This window comes from Calliphora vicina, chromosome 3 (assembly GCF_958450345.1).
Source record: "Calliphora vicina chromosome 3, idCalVici1.1, whole genome shotgun sequence".
Taxonomy (NCBI): domain Eukaryota; kingdom Metazoa; phylum Arthropoda; class Insecta; order Diptera; family Calliphoridae; genus Calliphora; species Calliphora vicina.
The window spans coordinates 35,105,899-35,131,245 of NC_088782.1; the positions used below are offsets into that span (position 1 = coordinate 35,105,899).

Consider the following 25,347-nt stretch of genomic DNA (forward strand, 5'->3'; position numbering starts at 1 on the left):
CGCACGATACTCCAATAACAAGGAGTGCAATCTTACATGGATCAGAAGTAAAGGTTATTTCATTAAGCGCTTCCTAGCTTTAAATTTAAATAAAACAAAGTGTGTGTGACATTCCCGCCTCTTAACATCTGTCAAAATTTGAACAAGCTGTGTCATTTAGTTTGAGTTTGGCAGCCATTGAAAGCAGATTAAAGTGAATTTCGTATGCTCATTAAGCATTATTTTATTGCGCAAAAAACCATCAATCAAACCAAGGATAAGCTTGATAAATACTATGGGAAATCTGCACCGTCAATTTCAATGGTAAAAAAGTGGTTTACTGAATTTCGTTGAGGCTGTACAAGCACGATAGATATCGAACATTCTGGACAGCCAAATGAGGTCTGTACACCCGAAACAATTGAAAAAATGCATGATATGGTGTTGGCCGATCGGAGATTGAAAGAGCGAGAGATTATGTAAGCCATAGGCATCTAACATGGCTCAGTGGTTTCAATTTTGAATGATCGCTTGAGCATGAGAAAGCATTCCTCATGGGAAAGGTGCCCCGTGCTCACAATCGACCATAAACGCTATCACGAGACAACTTTGCAGGTGTGTTTGACGTTGTTCAACCGCAATATGGACGAATTTTTGGACGGTAACCGTGGATCCACCACAACACGCCAGAGACCAAACAACAGTAAAAACTGTGGGTTTATGGCAGTAAATCGACGCTAAAGAAGTCCTAGATGGGTTCGTCAGCCAATAAAGTCATGGCGACAGTTTTTTGGGTTACACGTGGTATAATCCACATTAAGTACCTTCAAGAAGGTAGTCAAGGAGAAGAAAAAAACTGAATTTCTCGGGGTGAATCGGCGCATAAGAAGTCCATGATGGGTTTGTCAGCCAAAAAAGTCATGGCGACCGTTTTTTGGGATACACGCGCTATAATCCACATTGACTACCTTCAATAGGGTAAAACAATTAATGGCAAATATTATCACAACTTATTGGGTCGATTTAACGAGGATTTGAAGAAAAACCGACCGAATTTGGCCAAGAAAGGAAGCACATATGTATGTGTAGTTTCCATGACAAAAAATCATGAATTAAGCTACGAATTGCTCCTTCATCCGCCCTATTCTCCAGATTTAGCCCCGAGTGAATATTTCTTGTTTCCAAACCAGAAACCGGGTCGGCATAAAGAGATTTTACTTCAACGATGAAATTATCTCACAAACAAATACCTATTTTGATGTCTTCGACTAATCTTATTTTTTGGAAGGGATACTAAGATTCGAGAAACGTTGGACAAAGTGTATAGAGCTCAAAGGAAACTATGTGGAAAAATATAATGATTTTTTATTCAAAAACCTGTGTTTCTTTCAAAAAGTCACGGATTTATTGACGCGCCTTGCTTTTATTGATAGGTCTTGCTTTCCTTATGTATGGAATATAAAATCGTGCAAATGTCCGCCGCGTCTTCGCTAAATGTCCAATTTTCCATGACTCTAGCTTATAATTTAGGCTGAATTTGATGGATGGCACGGGCTTTGTTGACTTTGAAGACAGCTGAATTTTGTAGCTTATTCGCATAGCCCTGCTACTTAAGAACACCCCACAAGAAAAAGTATAACGGGGTCAAATTGCACGATGTTGTTGTCTAGGTAACATCACCTGCACGTGAGATGACCATGCCCTCAAATCGCTCGAGTCGATATAATCCAATTCAGGCCAAAAGGAGTTAGTAATCATCGACCTATAGCACTCGCCACTGACAGTGCTGGCCTGTCCAATGTCGTTCTCAAAGAAATATGGACTGATAACGTTAGCCACCAGCCCAAAAGCCCAACCAAACAGTGACTTTTTCGGGATTTATTGGACACTCTTGGATCTCATGTGGATTGGTATCGCCCCAAATACGATATTTTGGTTTGTTGACGTACCCATTCCTCCAGAAGTAGACCTCACCGTAAAATGGGCAAAGCCCGAACAGAACACCCATTTTAATAAATTGTATAATTTCCACGTGTTGTTGAACTTTGTATCCGTCCATAGTGATTTGGTAAAACAAACTGTATAAATGTCAGCCAATTTGACAGATGTTGCCTCAACAATATGGTCGCTATTAACTGTCAAAGTTTGGAAGACCCTTTACATCGAATTTTTCATACAATATGAAATATTTACGATACTCGAGTCATAGGGTACTGCTACACGTTCAATATATATTGTGATATTTGGATCGCGATCCATTGTAATGGATTACGCATAATTAGGTTATTCTGCGATTTGGATCGCGATCCATCAATAATGCATGCTACACGTTCAATAAATATCGCGATACTGGATCGCTGTCAATATATATTGAACGTGTAGATAGGTAATTGAGAGCCAAAAACCTAAGTCTGTTGTCAAAAACCTAATTTATGAGAATGTATTGCATGTATTTTGTTTTTGCATCACCCGTATGTGTGAAAAGAGAGTTATTTTTTACTTTCTCCTTTCGTTCTATGCGTTCATTAGAACGGAATTATGAACTTTTTTCTTTTAATATCTCTCCATTAAAACATTTCATGAAATTTAAAAATAATGCAGTAAAAATATTCAACATTTTACTCACCTTAAATTATTTAATAGTGGAAGTATTTTTAGACCTAAAATGATAAATAATAATAAATAAAACATTAATAAAATGAAATGCTAAAAATTATAAAAAAGCTAAATGTATTAAACAAAAACAATTATTTCCGGATTATGGGCTTAACACCCACATTTTATGTCATAAATGAAATAACTATAAAAAAAGAACAATTCATCAAGTTTTCAACTTGTTTTTATATCCCCTACACCTTCATTGTGGGGAGGGTATTATGCGTTTGTGCTGATGTTTGTAACGTCCACCTTAAAGTATAACGATTGACTCAGAATCTGAATTGATTTAATGATCCGGCTGTCCCTCTGTACTTCTGACTGTCTAGCTGGTTATCTATGTAAACATTGTGCTTAAAGTACATATTTCAATTTGTTTTTCGTTTGATGTAGTGTATTATATGGTCGGTTTCCATAAAAATTCTTACTATCAATAATAATTTATCACAAAATATAAACTAGAATGACATGTGGCACAGATTAATAATAATTATTATGCCCCGAAAAACAAGAACTGGAATAAAAGTATTTGAAATGTTAAATGTCATTTCACTCGCTAAATCCCTTTAGAGACACGCACAAGTTACTAGAATTTAAATGATAGAAGAACAAAAAAAAAACCTTAATTTGAGTTCATGAACTTTGTAATGGAAAATAAAAGAATGAAAAGAAAAAGGGGGACTTCATACTCCTCATCATGCATCATTTGACCAAAACATTAATGATGAACAGTAAAAGTAGAATCAACAAATGCAATGAATGACAGAATAACAATAGTTAGTGAAGAATGATTGTCATTTTTGTTTGATTTGACTTTATTACAATCCATGCAACATGTCTACTACATATGGATGTATGCACATTTACATGCAACATTTACATCGTTTACGACTACCATGCTTAAGTTAAACTATAAGTTGAATAAAAAAGTGTATGTAGTATAATCAAAGTATGTATTAAAACAAAATATTTATTCATTGTTTTCAATTAAAATAAATTAAGTTGCGCTTCATTTATAAATAAAAGAAAGAAAAACAAATACAATAGTAATACACTTTATTAATGGTTTCGAACTCATCTTAAACATATACATATATGTACTTTTTTTTAACAATACATTGCAAATTTACTATGTACAATACAGTGTAGTAAAATTTAAGAACATTTTGTGACAAATGGTTGACAATTTTTTAAACATTTGTCTTAAATTATTAAGAATTGTTCTAAAAATATGTATGTATGATTGTAGTCATATCTGTATGAAGAATTATGTGTATGCAGATACAGAAGAATGGACAGTAAAATTTCGATTATCTAGTTTGAATGTCAAATGTTATATACATATTGTTACGTTTTAACCTTTTCAAAACGTTGGTTTATTTCCTTTAAATAAACCGGATACTTTTGATTGCAAATAAAAGCCGTTTAGTAGTTTGAAAATTGTAACAACTCTTTATTTATTTAAAAGAATCAACCGAATTAAATAGTCACTCAATGTTTTTTTATACACGTTTATAAATTCGCAGAAATACATACACACTTTATAATGTACACGAATTCACTTGAAAAACACGGCACTCAGTTGATATTTATTCGAAAAGCGTCTCTGATAAACTCACTAACGACTGCAACCTCTGCCACTATTTATAACACTGCCATCTGCATTCTAGATAGCTCTTTAACTGTCTAAAGCTTTCTAATACATACGCCATCTGTGGTGTACTTTCTACAATGTTCTTTAACTGAATATTTGAATTCGAATATACGGTCGCAGCAAACAGCGTTGCCATACTTACGATCAATGGTCAACTGAAAGCTTTTATTCAATGTTAATAATGCCCACAGATATGTTAGAGTTTGGGCACTGCTATTTGAAAGCATTATGCAACTTTAAATCAGCCGTTAAAATCGTTATATTTGAATTCAAGTACAATTTCGTAACAATATATACATAGCTGTTAACTTAACTTTCCAAACTCTTTTTGACTAACTATATCCTTCATATAACTGTCAAGAATATTCAAATTATATTGGGAGCATGACTTAAAAATGCGGGATATTTTAAACGCGGTTTTTGTTTTTAATAACCTATATGTCATTTTGAAGGTTACATATGAGGAGCCACAGTTCATAAAGTACTTTTTTGAAAATTTAAAAATTTTGGGAAATTGATTTTTTGTAGAAGATTTTAAACCAAATATTATAAAAATACCAAAAAATCAATTTGTAAAAAAATTCGAAAAAGTACCTTTTGTTCTAAGGCTCCTCATATCTGTCAATTATTCTCACTTAGTTATTGAATATTATAGTGTAAATAACTAATTTAGTTTGCGCTTGGAAAATGTAGAATTTTGTGCCAACAAAGCGTCATATGCGGGAAGTTTTGCTTTACTTCTTTAATTTGAAAAAAAGTGCCAAAGTGTTCACCAAAGCTTATGGTGAATATGTTCCATCGGTTTTAAAGTGCGAGAGATGAATTGTGCGGTTCAGAAGTGGTGATTTTGACACGGAAGGCAAAGATCGCTCAGGCCAAAAAAAGTTTGAAGAACAAGATTTGAAGGCATTACTCCATGAAAATTGTTGTCAAACTCAACAAGAACTTGCAAAATCATTAGGAGCTATTCAAACAGCAAATTTAAAGCATTTGCGAGCAGCAGGATTCATGCAAAAGCAGGGAAATTGGGTACCATACGAATTAAAGCTTGAAATACGATTTTGGATATCCGAAATGATGTTTGAACGCTATAAAAGAAAATCGTTTTTGCCCTGAATCATTACTTGCGATGAAAAATGGATCCATTACGATAAACCGAAGCGTAAGAGATCGTATGTGAAGCCCGGACACCCAGCTGAATCGACACCAAAGACAAATATCCATGGCGCTAAGGTAATGTTCTGTATTTGGGGGGAGCAAAAGGATCCTATGAGCTGCTGAAATCTGGCCAGTCCATCACAGGGAATCTGTACCAAACGGATTCGTTTGAAGCGTACATATTCCTCTCTCTCTGGGATACGCTTCACTTTGGAACAGAATATCCGAAATTAGCTTGATTCGTTCTTGGCCTAAAAAAAGGAGCAGTTCTTTTGGCTCGGAATCCATATGCTGCCAGAAAGATTGGAAAATGTCATAGCTAATCTTCCTGTAAAATATGTCAGACACGTCTTAGAGGTTTGTGACTGAAACAAGACGAAGCAAAATGAAGAGGTGTTGTCTTCGGCAAAGCTGACATACCGCCACAGTACCATTAGAACAATGTGAAATGAATCAATTCGAAATAACTCATTATGAAAGAAGTAGTTGATGAGTTAAGGATACCTGTTTTGGTGTTCACAGATCACAGTGAGAAAATAACTTCAAAAGCATGCAAAACTGTACGAATTAAACTTCATGGAGAGTATTTGGCATCATAAAGCCGAAGTTTCTTTAGCCATGCTCCAAGTGCTACCGACTAACGCTTTGAGATCATTATTGCAGGTTATGTGCAGTGAAGAAGTTGTGGATTTCCCCGAGATAACCGTTCACCAGACCGCATAGGTCATCAAAGTTGTGGTTCATAATGGTACAAGCTTCCGCATACAAAATCAATTTAATTCCCTGCAAAGGTGTGTGGAGTTTAGAGAGGCAGTAGTTAAATAGGAGTGGCGATAGAACACTGCCCCCGGGAACAACTTTCTTAACTCTACGGGATTTTGAGTGTTTTTCTCTAAACTTTACGACTCATCTATGTATGCTGTTGAGCATTGTGGTCAGCAGGATATTCTAGACTAGGCATGTTTCGCAATCCAAGCACGTGACAAACAGATGAATAAAAATGCTGCATAATAAAAGTGGCCGAATTTGTCACCCTGTATCTCACCATGTGTTCTAACAATTTGTTTATACATTATTTTGCAATCGGACCGGTAGTTTAGAATAGACACGGAATTTAAGAGCAGGATATGCTACGGAGACAAATGAAAATATGTTTTTATAAAAACACTATTAACATTGTTCGTTTTTATTTTTATTCCCTCCACCTTCGTGAGAAGGGTATATATAAGTTTGTCACTCCGTTTGTAATTTCCACAATATAATTTTCCAACCCTATAAAGTATATATATTCTGGATCCTTATAGAAAGCGGAGTCGATTAAGCCATGTCCGTCTGTCCGCCCGATTTATACATCAATATCTCTGAAATTCTTCCGGCTCGGTTGCTATTTAAAATCGAAAAAAAATCGGTCCACAAATTGCTGAGATCTAAGGAAAAAACCAGGACAACCTCGATTTTTGACCTATATCTGGATTACTAAGTCATTAATATAGACAATATGGATATCTAATGATAGATATTTCAAAGACCTTTGTAACGACGTATATAAGACCATAGTAAATTGGACATACAATGGGTCAAAATCTGAAAATATTTTTAAACCCGAAATTTTATTTTTTTTTAGGTTTTTTTTTTGCTAAATATTAAAAAACAAAAAAAAATTTTAAATTAAAAAAAAAAAAATTTTAATTCCTAAATAAAAACTCTCTACAATTTCTCTGTATTGAAATATATAGTACAAAGTGATACTAATAATTGATATTCTACTGTAATATTTTACTTTAAAAAATTAACCACAGAAATATGTAAATTCTTTCCTTCGTTTCAATTGTGTATGATCGTTCCAATATTTTATGTCTGGCAGACTGATTGTTATTTAATGAATTTATTTAAATACTTTAGAGTACGGAGTATTATTGCTGTTTTACTTTCATTTACTATACAATTGTTTGTAAATAATAAAGATTTTTAAACGATTTACCCATTTATTCCTTCCTTCAAAATCAAAATTTTCCTTAGTGTATAAAAAAAATGTTGTCTGCTGTCATCACCAGCTAAGAAAACCAACATAAAATATATTATTTTGACAATTTTAATGCATTATTTAACATTGAATGGTTTGAGATTTTAAATGAAGCTTATCATCATTTAAATTTGTTATTTTTGTTTTGCTCCATATGCATTGATAAATAATTTTGTGGGTTCTTTGTAGAATGAATCCTAATCATTTTAAATATATTTTGGTTAATTCTTAGCAGATTTATGTAGAAGATTAAATTTAAATATTAATGGGTTTTTGATGACAATAAATCTGAACATTAACAAAACAAACAACATTTTATTTTATGTTCTTGGAATTTTTTAGTTAACATGATATATAGAATTTTGGTTTATGGAAATATGCAACGTTTTTGGAATTTTAAAAATAATCGTATACTTTAGTTAGTTTTTTATGATCTATTATAGTTTCTAAATAGAACTCTAACATATTTTAGCATAAAAGTGCATATTTTATTTAAATTATTAAATTCTAACTAATTTTTTGCAGCCGTCCATTAATTTTTTCCAGTGTATTTGTTGAATATTCTCTAACATCTTGTTAGCATATCTTGTAACGATTATCGTGCATTAATTTAATATATATGTATCTGATTTTTGTTTATTAATAATAATTTTTATTTAACCAGAAGGCAAAAAACAAACTTTATCTAATGTGCTAAATACTATGATGCATTTACTTAGATAGAAAATTAAATTACCATAACAAAATTAATAAAATATATGAATAAGTATGAGATTTTTTTTATTAATTATTTAATAATATATTACTATAACTAAAGGCAAACAATTAATTATCGTAAACTTTCATTTGCATGCGAGTATTGTATGCAAAACAAAACAAAATATGCTTACAAAGTTTTGAATTTGAAATGAAACTGCTCCAGCAATAATTGGCGGTAAATTTAAAATTAACAAGATTTTTTTCAAGCTTTATGTAAGAGGTTGTCTAGTGTTGGCACAAAAATACCCTATCAACTTGATTATCAATGAAAATTAAATTAAATTCTGTAAAGATTAATGATTGAAGCTGAAATTAGAATCTGTAAAGATCCAGGATTTTTCTCTCTCAAGATCTTAACAGAAATTGGACTGCAAAGATCTAATATTTAAACTAAAATTGTAAGGCGTGTTTTTTTTAAGCCAAATAGAACTTAAAATTGTATAAAATAACACAAAAAAGTAAATTTTAATCTAAAAAATTTTCGATTTTTATTTAAAATTTAAAATTTTATTTTTAAATTTAAATTTTTTTTTTTTTAATTTTAAAATTTTTTTTTGAAAAAAAAAATCGGGTTAAAAATTTTTTGGACTCTGCAAAGATCTAATATTTAAACTAAAATTGTAAGGGGTGTTTTTTTATGCCCAATAGAACTTGAAATTGTATAAAATAACACAAAAAAGTAAATTTTAATCTAAAAAATTAATTAATTAATAAAAAAATGTTCGATTTTTATTTTAAATTTAAAATTTTTTTTTTAAATTTTAAATTTTTTTTTAAATTTTAAAAATTTTTTTTGAAAAAAAAATCGGGTTAAAAATTTTTTTTCCGATGTTGTCCCATTGTATGTCCAACTTACTATGGTCTTATATACGTCGTTGCAAATGTCTTTGAAATATCTATCATTAGATATCCATATTGTCTATATTAATGTCTTAGTAATCCAGATATAGGTCAAAAATCGAGGTTGACTTGGTTTTTTCCTCATATCTCAGCCATTTGTGGACCGATTTTGCTGATTTTAAATAGCAAATTTCTCGAAAGCATGTCTGACAGAATTATTGAAGATTTGGATCCCGAAGATATCTGGGGTCTTCAGAAAATTGATTTCAACAGACAGACAGACAGACAGACGGACATGGCTTAATCGACTCCGCTATCTATAAGGATCCAGAATATACACATCTGCTCAAAATAATAGATACACCTAATTGGAAAAAATTTAAATGGCGGTAAAATTGAATACATCATATTATTAAAATTTCTATCTGGCAATGTCATGTCAGTCAAAAATCTGGCAACTATTTGCTTTCATGTTGATTTTTAAAAACGAATTTATTTGAATTACAAAAAATTATTTGCTCATAAAAATTTGAATTACACATCAGTAATTTGTAATTTGTTTATATACAATTTTTTTTTTGTGCAATTTTTTGTTCCTATTTACGTGAAACAGTAAGTATAATTTAAATTTTAGCAACAATTTTATAAAAATCATCATTGTACCGAAGATGAGAAAAAAATTGTTCAAACGATGAGAAATCAAGGAAAATCAGTACAGGAAATAGCAAAGAGCATAGGTAGATCTTTACATTTTGTCCAAAATGCTTTATCTAAAAAACAAAAAAGAGAAACTCGCGGTAGACCAAAGAAAACCAGTCCAGAAACAGATAGGCGGATCGTCCTTATGGTTAAAAAATACCCTTTCATATCATCGAAAGCTATTTCTGCGGAGCTATGTAACGAAATCAGTCCACAAACAGTTCGTCGTCGTCTTTTACAAGCTAAATTGCCGGGAAGAATTGCCAGAAAAGTGCCACTAATGCGCCAAAAAAATATCAAGACAAGATTAGAATTTGCTAAAGAGCACTTACAATGGTCCGGGTGTGAAGGCGAAAAAAAATGGAGAAATATTTTATGGAGCGACGAAACAAAAATAAATTTGTTTGGAAACGACTGCCAAAGAAATGTACGCCGACCAAAAGGAAAAGAATTCCACGTTAAATTTACAAAAAAGACGGTAAAACATGGCGGGGGAAACATAATGGTTTGGGGTTGCTTTTCATGGAATGGTGTTGGTCCGATATTCCGAATAGAAGATACCATGAATGCTAGTGGGTATAGAGACATATTGGAAAACGTAATGCTTCCATATGCATCGGAAAATATGCCATTAATATGGACATTCCAGCAGGACAACGACCCAAAACATAGTTCAAGATTAGTTAAAAACTGGTTCTTGGAGAATAACGTACCTGTTTTAAGCTGGCCCAGCCAATCCCCTGATTTAAACCCAATAGAAAACTTGTGGAGTGAATTAAAGATAAGGCTTTCGAAGGAAGTTTTCAAAAATAAAGACGATTTATGGGAGAAAACGCAAAAAATATGGTACGAGATTCCATTGGAGAAGTGTCAGAACTTGATATCCAGTATGCCCAGAAGAGTGGAGAAAGTTTTACAAAACAAAGGTGGATATACTGGATACTAGCTTTACTTTAATAATAAACTATTTTTTTTAAGATAAAATTTATTAGCTTTTGTTTAACAAGAATTTTTAAAAATGTATCTATTATTATGAGCACCAAATTTTTCGAAATTTAAGAAATTTAATTTACTTTATAATATTTATTATTAATTATGAAATATTTTGTTTTTGTTTTTTACTCTCCTTTTAACTATAAATAAAAATCGACTGAATTTTTTTTATAATTTTACAATATACCATTATTTTTTTTCGTTTTTAAAAAATAAATTTTGGTGTATCTATTATTTTGAGCAGATGTGTATATGTACTTTGTGGGGACGAAAATGAAAAATGTAGAAATTATAAACGGAATGACAAACTTATAATGTGCGATGATACCATGAATCTCTTAAGATCTTAGATTGTAACAGAAAGTTAGTAAATTTGGATAATTTGGTAGCGTTGTTATTATAATTTGGTTTCTGTAAAGATCCAGAATTGAAGCTAAAATTGGAGACTGTAAAGATCCAGGATTGAAGTTTAAATTGGACTCTCTAAATGACTACGATTGAAGTTGAAATTGGATTCATTTAAGATCTCCGATTATAGCAGGAGTTTAATTCTGTATATATCCAGTATTTTAGCCGAAATTAGATTCTCTTAATATACGGAATTAAAGTTGAAATTGAATTCTCTTAAGATCTACGATTCAGAATAAAACTGGAATTTGTAAAGTTGTAGAATTCAAGGTGAAATTGGGTGCTGTAAAAGACTGAAGTTGATATTGTACACCCACGACACAAAAATAAGAGATTTTTTTAAATGTTTAGCTTTTATTTTGAAACAGTTGTACAATATAAATTTATTCAAACTATTGGCCATTGATAGCTATGATCTTTTCCCATCTTTCTGTTAACTTATGGATTCCGAGCCAAATGAACTGCTCATCTTTTGAGACCAAGAACGAAACAAGCCAATTTCGTATATTCTGTTCCAAAGAGAAGAGCGTTCGGCATTGATCGAAACGAATAGTAGTCGGACGGGACTATAAAGCGGGCGAGGCAAAACCATTTCATTCTAACTACATTTTAACAGGTATTGCAACTTGAGGCGCAGCATTGCCATGATGGAATATTTCGGTTTAATGTCTGGTCGCATATTCTGGGCGTTTTTCCTCGCTTCAAACGAATCAGTTGCGATCTTTACAGGTTCCCTGTGATGTTCTGGTCAGATTTCAGCAGCTCATAATAGATTTTACTCTAACCAAATACAGAGAATTACCTTAGCGCCATGGATATTTGTCTTTGGTGTTGATTCAGCTGGTTGTCCGGGCTTCACATACGATCTCTTACGCTTCGGTTTATCGTAATGGATCCATTTTTCATCGCAAGTAATGATTCAGGGCAAAAACGATTTTCTTTTATAACGTTCAAACATCATTTCGGATATACAAAAACGTATTTCAAGGTCTCTCGGCTTTAATTCGTATGGTACCCAATTAAAATGTTTTTTCATGAATCCTGCTGCTCGCAAATAATTTTGAATTCAATGATTTTGCAAACTCTTGTTGAATTTTACAACAATATTCATGGAGTAATGCCTCCAATCATCAAACCTTTTTGTCTGGCCACTTCTGAACCGCACAAACCATCGCTCTCCGATGGAACACATTGAACATAAGGAGTGCTTCACCTTAATTTTTTAAGTTAAAGAAATAAAGCAAAACTTCCCGCATATGAAGCTTTGTTTACACAAAATTCAATATTTTCGATGCAAACGAAACTTCGCTGTTTTGTTGCTTTTTCTCTAAGATACCTGGATTGAAGCTAAAATTTTATTCTCTAAAGATTTACAATTGAAGCTAAATTAGATTGTCTTAAAATTTACGATTGAGGCTAAAAACTACACAGAGAAAACAGATTCGTGATAGCAACCGAATTTATTGCCAATCGAATGATTCGGTTGCACACATAGAATTTTTCGATTCTATCAACAGAAAGTCAGTTGATAAAGAAGAATTTCGGTTAAAGTAACCAAACTTTTGTTAAAATTTTGTAGCCACAACTGTAAAATTCGGTCACGAAGATAGAATCATTCGATTGGCAACAAATTCGGTTGCCAACACGAATCTGTTTTATCTGTGTAGATTCTCTAAAGATCAATCATTGAAGCAGAAAATATATCCTGTAAACATCCACGATTGAAGTTGAAATTGAACAATTAAAGATCAATTAGGAAAGCTTAAATTGGATTCTATAAGGATCCACGATTGAAGCTGGAATTGGATTCTGTTAAGATCCTTATTGAAGCTTAAATTTAAATATTTAAAGATTTATGATTGAAATTGTATTCTCTGTTTTTATTACACTCTTCTTCAATCCCTGAGCAAGCACTATGAATTAAATGTCATGCAAAACAAATAAATTGTTGATAAAACAAACATTTTATTGAAATTAATTGAATTATTTAACTCAAAGTAATAAAAACAAATGTAGTTTAATTTGATATTCACTACTATTATTAGCATTTTTCTTCTTCTTCATCATCATCTTCTTTATCTATTGTATTCGAATACAATGGATTCCAATGAATTGTGGTTGAGAGATGAATTATGTATAAATTGTTCTCTAACATTTCAATAAATCAAAGTTCAGTTTTGAAAGTGACAAATAAGATTTCATGTAAATACTTGCTAAACAGTTGCAGGGTTTGTTAATTATATGCGGTACAGCATATAATTGACACATGTATTTTATTCACAAAGTGAATAGAGAATGAATGCTATAAAATATTAAATTTATATGTAGTAATTATGTGGATACACCCCCTATTAATAAGGGCTGGTAGGAATTTCAATGAGTATGGTGAAGAAAAAAATGCCCTTGTTTGAGGCAGATTAGAAGTAAGTTTTCTACAAAAGATTTCAATACTTTTTAGCTTTTTTTTTCCTACGTCAAATCTTTGTTTTATAGTTTTTCTCAATTTTCCTTTATTTATTCATTTATTTATACAAAAACTTTGTTTTTTACAAAAAAACAATAAAGTTTAACAATAAACAACATCTATTGTCTTTAATTACAACAAAATACCCCACCAAATTTGGCGCATTTAATTGTTGAAATAAATTGGGAACATACTGCGCAACGCTGAGGCGAGTTTCTACGTCAAATAAACCCAAAAAGGAAGACTTGTTTATATTGTAAACAAAAAAATAAATTTTAAAAAGGCAGGTGAAATTATTTTTGTTTAAATAAATAAAATACAATTTATATCCATTTAGGAATAGCCGGAAGCTGCTTAATCATTCACAAAAAAAAATATCAAAAAATATTCATGAAATTAATGAAAAATTTACTTGTTACATTGTTTGCTAAACTCAATATATCCACTCCATAGAAGAGAGTAAAAAGCTACTTGATTGATTTCATAATATATGGGTATTTAAGCCATAATAAAATAAGTTGTAGCTATAATTTGCATCATCAGCAACATCATCATTAAATCATTAACACGTGTTAAGTCTTTGTGACCATTTGTTGCGGTTCATTACCAGGGAACTACTAACTACTTCTTCTTTATCTGCTTTAAAGTAGCTAGAGGCTTATTAAAATTATATGTTTGTAGTTAAAGTTATGATGTTAATGTGCCGTCGTCATCGTCATTCGTCAACAGCCTTTTTTTTATTATTGTTTTTATCTTTTTGCCAGAACTATTGGTCAAGGTTATAACGCAGAAATGCTACTTACTCTTTATATGATTTAACGCCGCCAAAACATCAATAAAGTGTAAATAAACAAGTAGTTTTTGATTATTTCCAAAAGGTATTAACCCTTTAAGGTAAAAATAGTTTTTGCTAAACATTATTCTCCAAAGACTAAACTTCAATTATCTAAAGATCATGAAATTGAATTCTGTTAAGATTTTTAAATGAGAATGGATTTTTTTTAAAAATCTACGATTGCAACTGAAACCGTACTCTCTAAAGATCCACGATTGAAGCCGAAACTAAATTCTCTTGAGATATGCGATTGTAACTGAAACGGGATAATTAAAAGATCCACGATTGAAGCTGGCATTGGGGTTTCTAATACGATTGAAGCTAAATTAGGATTCTATAAAGATCTACGATTGGAACTGAAAATATTTTGTCTAAAGATTTACTATTGAAGTTGAATTTGGGAATTTTCTAAAGATTATCGATTAAAGCTAAACTTTGATTGTGTAAAGATCCAATTGGTACTGAAATTCGAATCTCTAAAGATACAAGATTGAAGCTTAAATTGGATTCTCTAAAGATCTAGGATCTATGTGCGCTTCGGTGCGCTCAAGCACAACGACTGCTCACCGAAGCTTATGGTGAATGCGTTTCATCGGTTCTAATGTGCGAGAGATGGTTTGTGCAGTTCAGAAGTGGTGATTTTGACACCGAAGACAAAGATCGCCAGCCAAACAAGTTTGAAAACCAATAATTTGAGGCATTACTCCATGAAGATTGTTGTCAAACTCAACAAGAGAGCTATTCAATCAGCCATTTCAAAACGTTTGCAAGCAGCAGGATTCATCTAAAAGCAGGGAAATTGGGTGCCATACGAATTGAAGCTGGGATTTTGTATGTCTGAAATGCTACTTGAATGCTATAAAAGGAAATAATTTTTGCACCGATTGAAGCATAATAGATCGTATGTGAAGCCCAACCAACCAGCCGAATCTACACCAAAGCCAAATATCCTTGACTTAAAGGTAATACTCTGTATTTAGTGGGAGCTCCTATCTATTATGGCTGCTGAAATCCTAGCAGACGATCACAGGGAACCTGTACCGAACGCAGCTAAATCGTTTGAAGCAATCATTGGCGGCCAAACATGAAACCGTAATATTCCATCATGACAACGATCGGCCACATATTGCAATACCTGCTAAAAACTATTTAGAAAGAAGTGGTTGGGAAATTTTGCCTCAACGGTCTTGTAGTCCAGGCCTTGTCACGTCCGACTACAATTTGTATCTATCGATGCTGATCGCTTTCTCTGGGATACGCTTCACTTTAGAACAGAGTATCCGATATTGGATTAATTTGTTCTTGGCCTCACAAGATGATCAGTTCTTTTGGCTAGGAATCCATATTTTGCCAGAAAGATAAGAAAAGGTCAATGACCAATACTTTGAATAAATTAATAATGTACAAATGTTTAAAAAGAAAAGCTAAACATTTTAAAAAATCTCACATTTTTAAGTCATACACCAAATAAGTACCTAATGATTCACAACAGAAGCTGAAATTGGATTCTCTAAAGGTCTATAATTTAAGCTGAAATTGGATTATGTAGAGATCAGCGATTGCATCTGACATTGGATTCTCTTAAGATCTAAGATCAAAACTGAAATTGGTATCTATTAAGATTTATCTTCCTCGATTGAAGCAAAATTTGTATTTTGAAAGATCTACGATGGAACTAAAAATTTAAATCTCTAAATATTCACGATTGAAGCTGAAATTTGAAAATGAAATTGAATTATCTAAAGATCTATGATTAAAGCTAAAATTGAACTCCCTTAAGATTTACGATTACAACTGAAGTTGGATTCTTCAAATAACTACGATTGCAGCTGAAATTGAATTTTCTAAAGATCCACAATTGAAGCAGACATTGGACTCCCTTAAGATCTACGATAATAACTGAAGCTGGATTCTGTAAATGTCTACGATTGATTTCTCTTAAGATCTACAATTGCAGCTAAAAATTTAAATTTCTAAAGATCCATAACTGAAGCGGAAATTGAATTCTCTAAAGTACTAAAATGAAGCCTGAAATTAGATTCTCCAAAACATTTATGATCAAAGCTGACATTGCACTGTGGTTCCAAATCAAAATCTAGGTGGACAAAATTATGAAAATCGGTATCTTCAGAATTTGGAAAAACTAAGTTTTTTCGGAAGCTGACAATCTGCTCTCCTCCAATACAAATGGGTTTTTCAATTGGACATTTCGTTTTCTCGACAGAAGCGCCAGAAGTTTAACAAATTTTGAATCATATTTTCGTTAATTTTTTTTAATATTTTACTGCTTTACTAAATTAGATATATCTCAATGGTTTTACCATATTGAAATTCATACTTCAAAACATAGATAAACATTGATATAGGCTTTTATTAAATGTATATCTTATATTTATGGGCCTCTCCATTTTCCTGTTATAGTCCTTTAAACTTGGTTCTCAAATATTCTTAAATTTTTTTTTCTAAGAATGTTATATAGCTTGCCAAAAAAAAAGACCGTCGAAGCCCGTCCTATGAATATATACATCATTTAAAGAAACTTATGGGGAATGTCTTTGTAAAGAAATTGTAGCCGCCAGCACCCGCCGAAATATTTTTTTTTTTTTTAATTTTTACGGAATGGAATTTTTAGAAATATTTCTTTATTTATTATTGATTTTTATATATCTAGACCGTACTGTAACTTGAAATATAGTAAATACAGATCTTTTTAAAAATTTAGTTTCAGAAAGACATGAAAACGTATTTTTTTTAATTTTTTATTAATGTTTTTTATATGTTTATCTAGATCCTACTGTAACTTGAAAAAAGTTTATATTGATCTTTTAAAGATTTTTTTTGGAATCGGATAACGATCTATATTGAATTATATGAAGATCTATGATTAATGCTAAAGTCGGATTTTATAAACTTGTACAATAAAAGTCAGAATTGGATTCTAGAAGCTATATTGCAGATATTGCTTTCTATAAAGATCTGCCATTGATCTAAGGAAAATCCTCTGGGAAAGAATGGTTATATGAAGCTATATAAAGCTGATTTGATAGGCACTTCATTGTTGGGTTAATGAGCGACAGAAATTAGCTCACGAAAATATTCAGATTATGAATACATTCACCCCTATCGGCAATAACATGTGAAATTTTGTTCCCATGAAATATCCATTTCCCTCGAAGGGAAAATTGCTATCGGGAATATCATGATGAACTTTACATTCACAATAGTTGATTTTGTTCGTAACAGCTGTTTATTGTTTACAAAATTCCATCTAAAAATTTCACAACAAGGGGAATTTTTTTCACGTGAACAAAGTTGATGAACGAAAAAAGGAAAAGGGAAAATATTTCATGTGAAATGTTGATTCGCGATAGGTGTGATTATGTTTCTTTAGTTTTACAATGAACCATAATTAATATTGTTACGTTTTAACCTTTTCAAAACGTTGGTTTATTTACTTTAAATAAACCGGATACTTTTGATTGCAAATAAAAGCCGTTTAGTAGTTTGTAACAACTCTTTATTTAAAATGTACAACAACAGAATTAAATAGTCACTCAATGTTTTTTTATTCACGTTTATAAATTCGCAGAAATACAGACACACTTTATAATGTACACGAATTCATTTGAAAAACACAGCACTCAGTTGATGTTTGTTCGAAAAGCGTCTCTGATAAACTCCCTAACGACTGCAACCTCTGCCACTATTTATAACACTGCCATCTGCACTCTAGATTGCTCTTTAACTGTCAAAGTTCGAATATTCTATTCTTACTAATACATACGCCATCTGTGGTGTACTTTCTACAATGTTCTTTAACTGAATATTCGAATTCAAATAATGGTCAACTGAAAGCTTTTATTCAATATTAATAATGCCAACAGATATGTTAAAGTTTGCTATTACAGCACTGCTATTTGAAAGCATTATACTACTTTTAAATCAGCCGTTAAAATAGTTATATTTGAATTCAAGTAAAATTTCGTAACAATATGTATGCAAATAATTAAAATCATTGGCCCATAATCATAGTCAAAAATAAAGTACATTTTAAGAGAATTAAACTCGACTTTACTTAAGAGTGGACTTTAGGTCTATCATAGACAAGTGAAAGTATACTTCTGACGTTGAAGTCTACTTTAAATATAAAACTAGCTGAAGCTGTTATTAACTCGTTTAACAACAGCATCAGCTGTTCTTCGCCGAGTAAAAAAGTTCGACACAAAGTAAAAAATGTTTAAGTTACAAGATATTGGTAGAGATTTTGCAATTATTGAACAGTTATCAATAAAATTAGTAACAAAATATCGTAATTATGATATTAATCTTATCTTTTCCATTTTTCCACAACAAACAACTTTCTTTCTTTAGATGTCCCGGTTACTTTTATTGTTTATGTTTTTGTGATTTTTCTTTTAATTTTGTATCATCATCATTTAGAGCTAAAAAAATAAATCTGCCTTAATGTGTAGAATTTTCATAGGTATTTAAAAAAACAAAAATCTGTGATACTAATAGAGAATAATGTCATAATAAGTGTTTAAAACTTTACGTAATTTTATATAAAATCTAATTAAAATACTTGTCAATACTTTAATAGGCAGCAACAAGTGTAACGGTTTAATTAAATTAAACATTTATATTTAAATTAACACTAAATAAATACCGTTTTAGCAACCCCTTTTCCCTTATAGGGTTTAGCTTGTTTATAAATTTGGCGGTTGATTTCAGTTAAAGTTGTTTTGGTTTATTGATTATTTTTTTCAGTTTTTTTCTTTTCTTTAAATTCGCAAAATACCAATAGATTTTGTTTTTATGTATTGTATGTAAAATCGTGTACTCACGCTTTGATATTTATGGGTTGTGTATATTTTTTCTTACACCACTATAAATGGGGGTTTCAAGCCATTGTACTCGTAGTGATGTTAAAAACGAGAGATGTTGGTTTGTTCACCCGCATAATGTGAAGGTGTTTTATTAGCAATCAATAGCTTTTACACTTCAATTTCAAATTTAAATTCAATAATATTCGCTTTGAATTTTGTGGCCAACAAAAAGTAATAAACAATTAAATGGCCAATCGACACTGGTCTTTATTTTAAATTATTTGTTTATTTGTTTTGGTCTTCAATTCCTTTTGTGCAGTTTGTTTATGTTATTATTCTTTGATACTGGTAGTTGCTGTCATTGTCAAATAAGGTTTTTGAACTACTGTTATTTTTTATTTTATTTTTAGAATACTTATCTACACGCCTTTTTAATTACATTACTTTAATAACTGTTAATAAGTTTAAAAATAGTGTTTCTTTTATGGTTTAAATTGTGCCCCACTTACCTATAAATTCATTTCGTATTCTAATGCGATCTTGTAGCGTTGCTGCCGAAATGATCACACAATTAATAAATGCCAAAAGGGCAACTTGATATTCAATCGTTGTTGTTTTTTCCAATTCGTTGATAACTATTTTAAAGCGATATCTTTCATTTTTGAGATTCTGGAAAAAAGGAGAGAGAAAAAAGGAGAATTAATTAACTGGAATTCACAAAAGATTTATTTATCATAAACTATTGGTTGTATAACTTAAGAAAAATAGATTTTTTTAAATTTGTAGCTTTTATTTTGAAACATTTGTACAATATAAATTTATTCAAGGTATTGGCCATTATTAGCTATCTGGCAACATATGAATTCTAAGCCAAAAGAACTGCTCATCTTTTGAGGCGAAGAACGAATTAAGCCAATAACGGATACTCTGTTATAAAGTGAAGCGTATCCCAGAGAGAGCGTTCTGCATCGATCGAAACAAACAGTAGTCGGACGGGGTACGCTCTGGACTATAAAGCGGGTGAGGAAAAACTTCCCAAACACTTCATTATAAATGTTTTTTATATAAGGGATTGCTAAATGTGGTCCGAGCGCATATTCTGGGCGTTTTTCGGCCAATGATCGTTTCAAATGAATCAGTTGAGTTTGGTACAGATTCCCTGTGATGGTTTGGTCAAATTTCAGCAGCTCATAATAGATAGGACGCTTTTGCTCCCACCAAATACAGAAAATTTCCCTTCCTAGATATTTTCCCTAGATATTTGGATTTGGTGTCGATTCGGCTTGTTGGGCAGGATTCACATACGATCTCTTACGCTTCGGGTTATCGTAATGGATATATTTTTCATTCTCTCAAGTTAAATTCGTATGGTACCCAATTTCCATGCTTTTGGATGAATCCTGCTGCTCGTAAACGTTTTTAAATTGCTGCTTGAGTAGCTCTCAATGATTTTGCAGGCTCTTGTTGAGTTTAACAAAAATCTTCATGGAATAATGTCTCAAATTATTGGTCTTCAAAGTTTTTTTGGGCTGTCCTTGGCGATCTTTGTCTTCAGTGTCATAGATCACCACTTCTGAACCGAACAAACCATCTCTCGCACATTGAAACCGATGGAAAACATTCAAGCTTTGCTGAGCAATCGGTGTGCTTCAGCGACACTTTTATTTTTAAATTAAAGAATTAAAGCATAACTTCCCGCATATGACGATAGTTGGCACAAAATTCGACATGTTCGAAGCAAAATAAAACTTTGTTCTTTACACTAGTGAGAATAAATGACATATACATTTTTAGAAACAAAAGCCTAATATAACTGAGCAGCAGTGAATTGCAGCTTCAATCGTGAATCTTTTTACAATTAAATTTCGGCAACAGTTTTAGCTTCAATCCTGTATCCTTACAAAATCCAATTTCAGCTTCTATTGTTAATCATACGTAGATCTTTGGAGTATCAAATTTCAGTTTCCAATATCGGTTTCAATCAAAGAAAATTCAATCATCTATCTTTATGGCATCCTATTACAGTTTTAATCGTAGCTCTTTAGAGAATTCAATTTCACCTTCAATCGTAGATTCTTAACGAATTCTATTTTGGTTTCAATTTCAGTAGAAACGGAATCCAATTTCGGCTGTAATCGTAGATCTTTACAGAATCTAATTTCATATTCAACATTAGATCTTTACAGAATTCCATTTCAGAATCAATTGTAGATCTTTAGAGAATCATATTGAATCGTGGATCCTTACAGTATCCAATTTATCTTCAATCCCAGATATTTAAAGGATTCTATTTCAGCTTCAATCGTGGATCTTTACAGAATTCAATTTCATATTCAATATTAGATCTTTATGGAATCCCATTTCAGCTGGAATCGTTGATCTTAAGGGAGTAAAATTTCAGCTGCAATTGTAGATCTTTAGAGAATCCAATTACAGCTTCAATTGTTGATCTTTACAGAATCCAATTTTAGTTGTAGATCTTTACAAAATCCAAGTTCACCTTAAATCGTATATCAGTCGTAGAAACAGAATTCAATTTCGGTTTCAACCGTAGATTTTTAGAGAGTCAAATTGAATCGTGGATCCTTACAGAATCGAATTTCTTCTTCAATCCTAGCTATTAAATAACTCAATTTCAGTTTCAATTGTGGATCTTTACAGAATCCAATTTCAGCTGATCAATCTGAGCTGAGCAATCGTAGATCGTTGGAAAATCCAATTTCAGCTTCAAACATAGGTCTTTGAAGAATTTAATTTCAGCTTTAACCGTGGATCTTTAAAGAATCCTAGTTCAGCTTCAAACATAGGCCTTTGGAGAATCCAATTTACCACTCAGTATTTCATCATTTGGAAGATTCTTTTTTATAACTTATTACTACTATTTGTTTTATAAATATAAATTTAAATATTATTAATTATATTGTATAAAAAAAAACTTACCTTATAATATTCTAATGTTTCTATGGCACGAGCATAACCATCGGCATTATACGCACATAAAGCTGATAGTAATTCGAAGACTTGCTTCTTAACCACAACATTGTTTGTATCCAAAGCGGTGCCTAATTTCGAAATATAATCACGATTTTCGACAATGTAATCCAGGCCGATGCGTGAGTCCATTGTGAATGTTTTTGTTTTTATTTTTAAAGGGCCAGAGAGGAAGCAGTGGAGTTAGTGTCGCCACTAACTTAACAAATAATGAAATACTCAAGCCCTTTTATGGATTTCCGTTTCGTATTAAGTAAGGAAAAATAAATTGGTGTTAATAAACTTTAAATTCGAGGGTTTTTGTTTTAATTGCTTTTGGTTTCAACAAAATGCGGCTGCTTAAATTTTGGTGGTAAATTTTTTTTGTAGTTTTATGGGTTTTTAATGTTTTGCTTCTTTTTGTTGCAGCAGTTAGCCAGCCAGCCAGCCAGTCAGCTAGTGAGGCAAAGGAACGTGTTGTCTTTGAATGACGACTTGTTTAGAATTGTCAATTAGTTGTTGTAATGCAATTGCATAAATTAACATGGCTGTCATTTGTGGTGTTCAACAATTTTCTTGTTGCTGTTGTTGTTGTTCCTTTTTCATTTTCTTTTGGGTTGTGTTTTCTTTTGGAAATCTGTAAGAATGAAAGAGAAATAAGGTAATTAATTAATGTATGTATGTAATTAGGTTTTTCGTTGTAATTAGGTAAAGAATAATTGTTTTACAATTTGGTTCTTTAATGACTTCTAATGACATTCTCCTTAATTTGTTGAAAATAAATTATGAATAATAAGGGAGGTAATTAAATGAAACTTAGAGAGTTCCTTCACAAAAAAAAAACTATTTCTTAAACCGTTTCAATTCAAATTTATATCGCATATTGAACTATCAATTGTAATTATTTTATAATTGAATCAATTATTCATGTGCTCAAAAACAAAATTGTCTGATATTTTCTATTGAATTTTGAGTTTTGAATTTGATAATTTTGAGAATTGAATATACATACAATTTTCGTTATTCAATTTTCGCTTCGATTCATTACTTGCGATGAAAAATAGATGCATTACGATAACCCGAAGCGTAAGAGATCGTATGTGAAGCCCGATCAACCAGCAGAATCGACACGAGAGCTAAATATCCATAGCGCTAAGGTAATTCTCTGTATTTGGTGGGAACAAAAGGGTCCTATCTATTATGAGCTGCTAAAATCGGACCAGACCATCACAGGGAAGCTGTGCAGAATGCAACTGATTCGTTGAAAGCGAGCATTTGCCAAAATAATCCAAGAACATGCGGCCAGACATGAAACCATAAAATTCCATCGTAACAATACTCGCCCACATATTGCAATACCTGCTAAAAACTATTTATAATGAAGTGGTTGGGAGGTTTCGCCTTATAGTCCAGAATTTGCCCCATCCAACTACTATTTGTTGCTATCGATGCAGAACGCTCTCTTTGGGATACGCTTAACTTTGGAACAGAGTATCCGAAAATGGCTTAATTCGTTCTTTGCCTCAAAAGCTGAGCAATTCTTTTGGCTCGGAATCCATATGTTGCCAGAAGGATGGGAGAAGTTCATAGCTAACAATGGCGAATACTCTAAATAAATTTATATTACTCAAATGTTTAAAAATAAAAGCTAAAAATGTGAAAAAATCTCGCATTTTTATGTCATTAAGACAATATTAATTTAAATTTCATTTAAAATTTTAAGAAATTAATCACTGTATCAAATTCTTTATAGTTCGAACCATAACTGATTCAAGTCTCCATAGAGTTTCAAAACTAGGACTGATGGTGGGTATACAAGATCCGATACAACCATATTTAAGATTATTTTATTAATTGCTTTCTACGATTTAAAAGAATCTCATATATCTTAATTTAATTTTCTGTTATTCTGTGTTAGGCGATTTCTGAAAAACTTAATTTCCATTTTACGTTTGTCGAATGTCGCTTTGTAATTCACTTGTTCTGTACGCTGAGAGCAATGAGTATCCCAGCAGTTAAGCAAGTAGTCAATACATCCCTTATATACAGTAATTGTCACTAATGGCTAACTCCAATTGATATATTTTGGATCATTTGACAAGTATGTGCTTTTTGTAGTGCAGAGAGAAGTCAACTGGTTACTTTATACATCCCAGGTAATCTAGCGTGAAGTCAATTGTCACTAAAGTGTCTCTAAGTAATCTAGAATGTAGTTATTTTAAACGTTTATTTTGTACTGCAGTTTTTATATAAATTATGTTGTTATAATTCTCATACAGTTTATTTTCTTTTTGCTTAAGTATACTGACATCCCATGTAACCTAGCCTCAAGTCAATTGTCACCTTACTGTCTCTAAGTAACCCAGAGTGTAGTCAATTTAAACGTTTATTTTGTACTGAACTTTAGAAAGTAATTATTTTAGCCACCAGAAGTAATGTATAGTAGAGTTGTCGAAGGAAGGCTTGTTCACAAGCAATTGGACTGTCTATGAGATGTCTTTTTAACTGACTCTTTGAGGTCGATTAGCTTTCGCTTGCACCCTTGCATGTTAAAATAACTAGTTATGTGGGTGATCAAGTAACCAGTTAGGTAGCTAGTAAGGTAACTGACTCTACGTAACCTATATATGAATCCAATGCATTGACTACTTTGGACCAGCTATCAGTTAGTCTCATTGTAATAAAAATTGGTCAATTGACCCCCCCTGCTTAGGACACACACGTATTAAAATAACTAGTCTTTGTAGAACCTACTTATGTCCCCCTAAGTGATAGGTAAAATCACTAGTTCGGGACAGTCTCCTAAAACTGCTGGGATTTTACTTCTAAGTAATTTTTTTAATATTATTGTTGTACCCCTTTGAATGTGTGATATTTATTATTATTATTGTTGTTTAAATGTGTGTTTTTTAACAGACACGAACGTCTGTCTGTGTTTTTTTTTCAGTCTCTAGGGTTCGTTTTGACTTTAATTAATTTATTGTTTTTAAACATGTTTAAAAAAAATATCTTGCATTTGACCGACCGATCGATTAGATGAGCGAGACACATAACTGATTGTGTGTGTGTGTTTTGTATGTGTGT

General features: G+C 31.7%; 1 protein-coding gene across 2 annotated transcripts in view; it reads right to left on the bottom strand.

Annotated features, from left to right (window-relative positions):
• Nucleotides 1-25,347, bottom strand: part of form3 (formin 3) — a 183,109-nt gene that overhangs the window by 36,152 nt on the left and 121,610 nt on the right. For both annotated transcript variants that reach the window (XM_065503170.1, XM_065503169.1), the window contains 3 exons: nucleotides 22,234-22,900; nucleotides 19,803-19,962; nucleotides 2,606-2,639 (listed from right to left, as the gene is read on the bottom strand). In XM_065503170.1, coding sequence (XP_065359242.1) covers nucleotides 2,606-2,639; nucleotides 19,803-19,962; nucleotides 22,234-22,416 — 377 coding nt within the window. In that variant the 5' untranslated portion in view covers nucleotides 22,417-22,900. The remainder of the gene's footprint in view (nucleotides 1-2,605; nucleotides 2,640-19,802; nucleotides 19,963-22,233; nucleotides 22,901-25,347) is intronic.